Source organism: Mastomys coucha, unplaced genomic scaffold, assembly GCF_008632895.1.
Source record: "Mastomys coucha isolate ucsf_1 unplaced genomic scaffold, UCSF_Mcou_1 pScaffold12, whole genome shotgun sequence".
Taxonomy (NCBI): Eukaryota; Metazoa; Chordata; class Mammalia; order Rodentia; family Muridae; genus Mastomys; species Mastomys coucha.
The window spans coordinates 13,124,080-13,130,420 of NW_022196894.1; the positions used below are offsets into that span (position 1 = coordinate 13,124,080).

Consider the following 6,341-nt stretch of genomic DNA (forward strand, 5'->3'; position numbering starts at 1 on the left):
AAAGTTTGGATTTCTCTTCAGGAGCATCCCATATTTAAAGATTAGCCAGTAATAAAATAAAACAGCCTACCTCCTTGCTTCAATTTGGATGACGATGGAAGGAAATCTCAGCTCCAGACTTCCCCCTGCCCCCGGGATCATTGAATGACTCTTGTCTGGCCTGAGGTTTCTATTGCGGTGATAAAACAATATGACCAATGACTTGGGGAGGAAAGGATTTATTTCAGTTAATCATTCAGAGAAGTCAGGGCAAGAACTCCAGGCAGAAAAAGACTCCTGAAGGAACTAAATCGGAAGTCATGGAGGAGTGCTGCATACTGGCTTGTTCCACATGGTTTGCTCAGCCTGATTTCTTATAGCACCCAGGATCACCAGTCTAAAGGTGGGGTTTGTTTTGGGTCCCCGGGACGAGACTGAGGTGCATATTTTACATATGAAAACAGACCTGGCTTCAGGTTCTCTCAGCATCCCTGAGTCCTTACCTGGTATACCCTGTCCCTAACCCTGAACATTTCAGCCCAGGGGATGGGCTGCCCTTCCCCCAGAGGCTCTTTGCTATATAATTTAGATATTTTGGTCTTCTCTCTCTCTCTCTCTCTCTCTCTGGTCTTTTCTCTCTCTCTCTCTCTGTCTGTCTCTCCTCTCTCTCTCTCCACACACACACACACACACACACACACACACACACACACAAGCCCTTTCTCTCCCCCCACTCCCATGGTGACCCCCCGGCCTCAATTTATGGGGGCCAGTAAACTCTCTGGACAGCAGGTTCCCAATAAACTTGCTTTTAATATAATCTAATCTTGTTTGAATTGGCTCATTTTACTGGAGAAACGACCTATCAGGAGGTACCACCCACAGTGAGCTGGTCCCTCTTAATCACTAATCAAGAAAATTCACCACTGGTTTGTTCATAGGCCACTTTGGTTGAGGGCATTTTCTCAGTTGAAGTACCTCAGTGACTCTAGCTTTGTCAACTTGGCATAAAACTAGCCAGCACATCTCTACTGCAAATTACTTCCGGTACAATTGTTCTCTCTTTCCCTCTGTAACCCTTACTTCTCTCACTATGGTAGGTGTTGGCCACAAATGGCACATTCTTAGTACTACTACTCCCCATAAGTCAGGGAGTTTTGAAAGTACGGCCCATGTCTATTCATATATGAACATGTCAGAATAAATCCATTATTTTGTACAATTTGTGTATGCTAATTAAAATGTTTAAAGAAAATTAGTCAGATTCTACAATGGGACTTGGGGGCTGGCTCACTTGCCATACAATTGTAAATGAGAATCCTCATCCTGGAGAGCGAATTCAAAAGCACCTAATATGTTATGAATTTGAATGATTCCGGTTTTAGTTAAGTAATAAACACAGGAGTTCTTTCCTGCATTGACTTTCCTGTAGCTAGGAGGAGACTGCCACCTTCAGGACACACACAAAAGACGTGTGTGTGTGTGTGTGTGTGTGTGTGTGTGTGTGTGTGTGTGTGTGTGTACTGTGCTGAGGCTCTCATTAACTGGGGAAACTGGAAACTGGTACGAAGAAATTTCGTCTCTACACCACTCTTCTTTCTACAGGTCCAAGACTTATGGGACTAGAGCATCACAAGCTTTTTGCAGGATCATTTAAAATGACAGTAAACATTTGTAGAGCGCTTACTACACCGCCAAGTGCTTTCACCACAGCTGTGAGACCGGAAGCACTATCACGACATCCTCACTGAGAACACGGGAATGAAATTACAGAGGAACAATGGGGTCCACATTCCAGGACTGCCTATAGCTTCAAAGCTTACTCAGATAGGGCTTCCACCCCCACCCGCCCCAGCCCGAGCATGCGTAGAGAGACACTGAGGCGCCTGAGGTCGCAGGGCGACAGAGGTCCGGCGTGCCTTGCGTGTACCGCAAGATGGCGGCGCCCATGCTGATATGCTTGCACCGCGTCCCGCAGTCGGGTGTCTGGCTACGAGGGTCGCGTGCGGTGCGCCCGGGCGCGCGGGGAATGCTGATGGCACCAAGGGCCCGCGGCCTGTTCAAGGAGTTCTTTCCTGAGAGCGGCACGAAGACAGAGCTCCCCGAACTCTTCGACCGCCGCAGGGCGGGCGCGTCACCCCAGACGGTGTACTGCGGTTTCGACCCCACGGGCGATTCGCTCCACGTGGGGCACCTGTTAACTTTGTTGGGTCTGTTCCACTTCCAGCGAGCCGGCCACAACGTGATCGCGCTCGTGGGAGGCTCCACAGCTCTCCTGGGAGACCCCAGCGGCCGGACCAAAGGGCGCGAGGCGCTAAGCGCGGAGTGCGTGCGGGCCAACGCGCACGCCCTGCGGCATGGGCTCGAGACCCTGGCCGCCAACCACGCGCGCTTCTTCGCGGCCGACCGGCACTGGGGCACTTTCACAGTGCTCGACAATGCCGCCTGGTTCCGGAAGCAGCACCTAGTGGATTTTCTGGCCACGGTGGGCGGCCACTTCCGCATGGGCACTTTGCTGAGCCGGCTAAGCGTGCAGTCTCGTCTCAAGAGCCCCGAGGGCATGAGCTTGGCGGAGTTCTTTTACCAGGTGCTCCAGGCCTATGACTTCTACTACCTTTTCCAGCACTATGGATGCCGGGTCCAGCTGGGCGGATCAGATCAGTTGGGCAACATCATGTCTGGCTACGAGTTCATTCACAAGTAAGCTAGAATTATTAGAGCCTACGGAAACCCGGGGACGAATATGCAGTAGTAGTGTGTTATTGGTTAGGAAGATTGTAAGATACCTGCGAGTTAGAAGGCCTAAATTATGGACATACTGTAGAGCTGCTAGAAGCAGACCAATGTTCAAGATTTGGATTGTGCCTGTTTTTCCCTAGGTCGCTTTCAGTTTCTAACTTGAGACATTGTTATTCTGAAAATAATTGGATTTCTATTTTGATCTGTGTGCATTAATTTAGCTTTTCGCCCGCATAGATTTTCACAGCATTTTCTTTTTAAAGACTAATGCATTTATGTATGAGTGCTCTATCTCCATGTACATCTGCATGCCGGAAGGAAAAGGACACCAAAGCCCAGGATAGATGGTTGTGAGCCACCATATGGTTGCTGGGAATTGAACTCAGGATCTCTGGAAGAACCACTGAGCCACCTTTCCAACCCACACTGAGTTTTCTTGAGGAACATAGAGTACATGGCTGGCTCGTGTGCTACACAACAAAACTCATTTACAAATATTAAAAGCCACCTCCTAAATGTACCTCCTGGTGCCCCTTCACTCAATTTTGTCATTTTTTTTTCCTACCTGGTCCTTCAAAAATCACTTCCTGTTGATTTGCTCAGAGGCATTCCTACAATTGCACTTAAGCATGACACATGTAAATATAAAGTGCGTGTTTTTATAGTTCTTGAGGACCAGAGTTCAGACTGAGAAAGGGTTTTAAAAACATATCGTAACTAACCAGACTTAAAGCTGTACTGTGCTTGGTGGAACTAATTGTGCTTAACAGAATGCCATGAATGTATGTGTAGGTTGACGGGAGAAGATGTGTTTGGAATCACTGTACCGCTAATTACAAGTACAACTGGAGCAAAGCTGGGCAAGTCTGCTGGCAACGCGGTTTGGCTAAACAGGGAGAAAACATCACCGTTTGAACTGTATCAGTTCTTTGTCAGACAGCAAGATGATTCTGTAGAAAGGTAAGCTTTTAATAGGCAGCCGAGAAAAATATATATGAGGTTACGATTCAGTTTTAGCTAGTGAATCTTTCTCTTTGTAGGTTTTTTCATTGATTCTATTTAAGGTATAAATTATTATGTCACAGGATATTGTCATTAACTGTCATAATTTTGTTTATTTTTATAATACTAGAGTTGAACCCAGGGCTGAATGACTACTAGGTAGGTGCTTAACCACTGAGCTACATCCCAGGTCTGGGGAAAAAAAAGAATGCAATGTTTTAAGTTGCTCAAGACAGCCTCTGGCTTCAGTCTTACCTCTTACATCTTTTGAGGCTTGTAACATAGAATCCTATATGTAGGTAGCTATTGTGAAGACACCTACTCATGTGAGTCTAAATTGTGTACTATACCTTAATCTTAATAAACTAATTTTGTTTTCTTCTTGCTGGTCCTCAAGTCTTCTGTTGTATAATCACAATCCAGCTTTAGCCAAATGCAAATTTCAAAAGGGGAAGAAAACTTCTCAGTCAGATGTGTTGGTCTGTGTCTCCTGTTGCACCAATAACAGTACCAACTATTTTAGAGTGATGAGAGAATAACCTTAGAGATCTTTGAAATAATAGTTGCCAATCCTTACTAAGATAAATTTGTACGTAAACTATGGTCTAATATAACCTCTACTGGATACATGCCTAATAGAAATTCATGCATATGTAAACTAAGAAAACTATGAAGGTATTTGTGGCATGATTAGTATATATTCAGAAGTAAACACAATGGCCACAATAGAGTAAGTCACAGAATGTTAATAGCTTTGAAAGCTGTGCTTGTGACATCAGAAGTCTGAATATGCTGGTGTGCCAAAGTAAGTTAGAAATAAAAATGCATTTTGCATGATTTTACTCATAATCTTATTATTTCTTAAGAGGATGATTTCATAGGTGTTTGCTTCATGATGGTTCACTAAGCTTTGTGATAGATAGGTGCTTTTTCTTCATAGCATTTTGCAAAAGTTAACATATGGAATACTCTTCATTTTTTTTGTTTGTTTTTTATGTATTTTATTTATGAGTACATCATATCTGTTTTCAGACACACCAGAAGAGGGCATCAGATCCCATTACAGATGGTTGTGAGCCACCATGTGGGTGCTGGGAATTGAACTCAGGACCTCTGGAAGAGCAGTCAGTGCTCTTAACTGCTGAGCCATTTCTCCAGCCCTATCATGTCAAATTTTTAACGATATACATAAAACAAAAATGTCAAAGTATGCTTAGAAAGGAGACACACATTTCTGCACTATTTTGTTACTTAAGGAAAATGGAAAATAAGTATTGAAAAATATTGCCCATTGGGGTTGTGTACAATTTAAGTACATTCTACAGTTTTTCATTAATAAATTCAAAAGTGATTTTAGGATTTTTCTTCCCAAGATAAGCTAGTAGATGCACATGGAGTGTTTTATTTCTTGTCCTGCAGGTACCTGAAGCTTTTCACTTTCCTTCCCCTCCCAGAGATTGATCACATTATGCAGCTACATGTCAAAGAGCCGGAAAAGCGAGCTGCTCAGAAACGACTTGCTGCAGAAGTAACAAAGCTTGTTCACGGGCAAGAAGGTCTGGACTCTGCTAAAAGGTTGGCTTCAGAACAAACAGTTAATGGTCTAGTTAATGGTCCTAGTTTGATATATCTACAACACAACTCCTACACATACGGCTCACAGAACATGGAAGAAGGGGAGGAAAAGGTATAAGAGCCAGAGGACGGGGAAATTGGCTGTGAGATTGTGTGTCCTGGAAATGACAAGGAAGCTTTACCCACAATACCACAGTGTGACTGCCTAAACATGCATGTATGTATGTATGTATGTATGTATGTCAACATGGAAGGGAGAAATTTCATGAGGCCCCACCCCCTCAACAAAGAACAACAGGCAACTAAGGAATGCTGAGAGAAGTTAATGCTTAATGAAAGTTAGTGGATAGACAAGAAAAATTGGAGATGGTGTTTTAAGAGTTTCTTATGGATTACTAACCTGTACTGTATTTAACTTAAGTATTTTTACGTTGTCTTTACTGGATAAATCTTTGAGTTCGGAATGACACAAAATAGATATTGCTGTTGAACCATTATACTGTGGAACACAGTGGGCACACTCTAGTTATTTGGTGATGTGTGTGGGGCTGGGGGTGCAATAGTCCCTAACGTAGCTTTGTTTTTCAGGTGTACACAAGCCCTTTACCACAGCAGCATAGAGGCACTGGAGCTCATGTCCGACCAGGAGTTAAAAGAACTGTTTAAAGAAGCTTCCTTTTCTGAATTAGTTCTCGACCCTGGGACAAGTGTCATAGACACATGCCGTAAAGCAAATGCCATTCCTGATGGCCCTCGAGGGTAAGGCTTTTCTCTGTGATTCTTAATTCACTGTGAAATGTCACGCTTCACAGAATGTTTCCAGGGTGTTTTCTTGGTAGTGCTTTAATGTAACAACTCATTTCTTGCAGAAGTTAGGTTAAGCTGAACAATAAAGTAAAACCGGGAGTTCATACAGTAGAAAATAGCTTGACCCCTCTGAAGGACTCCTTCAGGTGTTTCATCTGTCAGCTCAGGGATTTGTTCACAGAACAAACGAGGGACTATGTTCCCTCGTCTCTGCTTGTAGCCTCAGGGTTTTGGAGGAT

General features: G+C 43.9%; 1 protein-coding gene across 1 annotated transcript in view; it reads left to right on the forward strand.

Moving 5' to 3' along the window:
- Window positions 1-1,807: 1,807 nt before the first annotated feature.
- The window catches only part of Yars2 (tyrosyl-tRNA synthetase 2), a 6,806-nt gene continuing 2,272 nt past the window's right edge, over window positions 1,808-6,341 (forward strand). Inside the window, exons 1-4 of the mRNA XM_031363213.1 lie at window positions 1,808-2,679; window positions 3,511-3,678; window positions 5,140-5,295; window positions 5,884-6,054. Coding sequence (XP_031219073.1) covers window positions 1,916-2,679; window positions 3,511-3,678; window positions 5,140-5,295; window positions 5,884-6,054 — 1,259 coding nt within the window. The 5' untranslated portion in view covers window positions 1,808-1,915. The remainder of the gene's footprint in view (window positions 2,680-3,510; window positions 3,679-5,139; window positions 5,296-5,883; window positions 6,055-6,341) is intronic.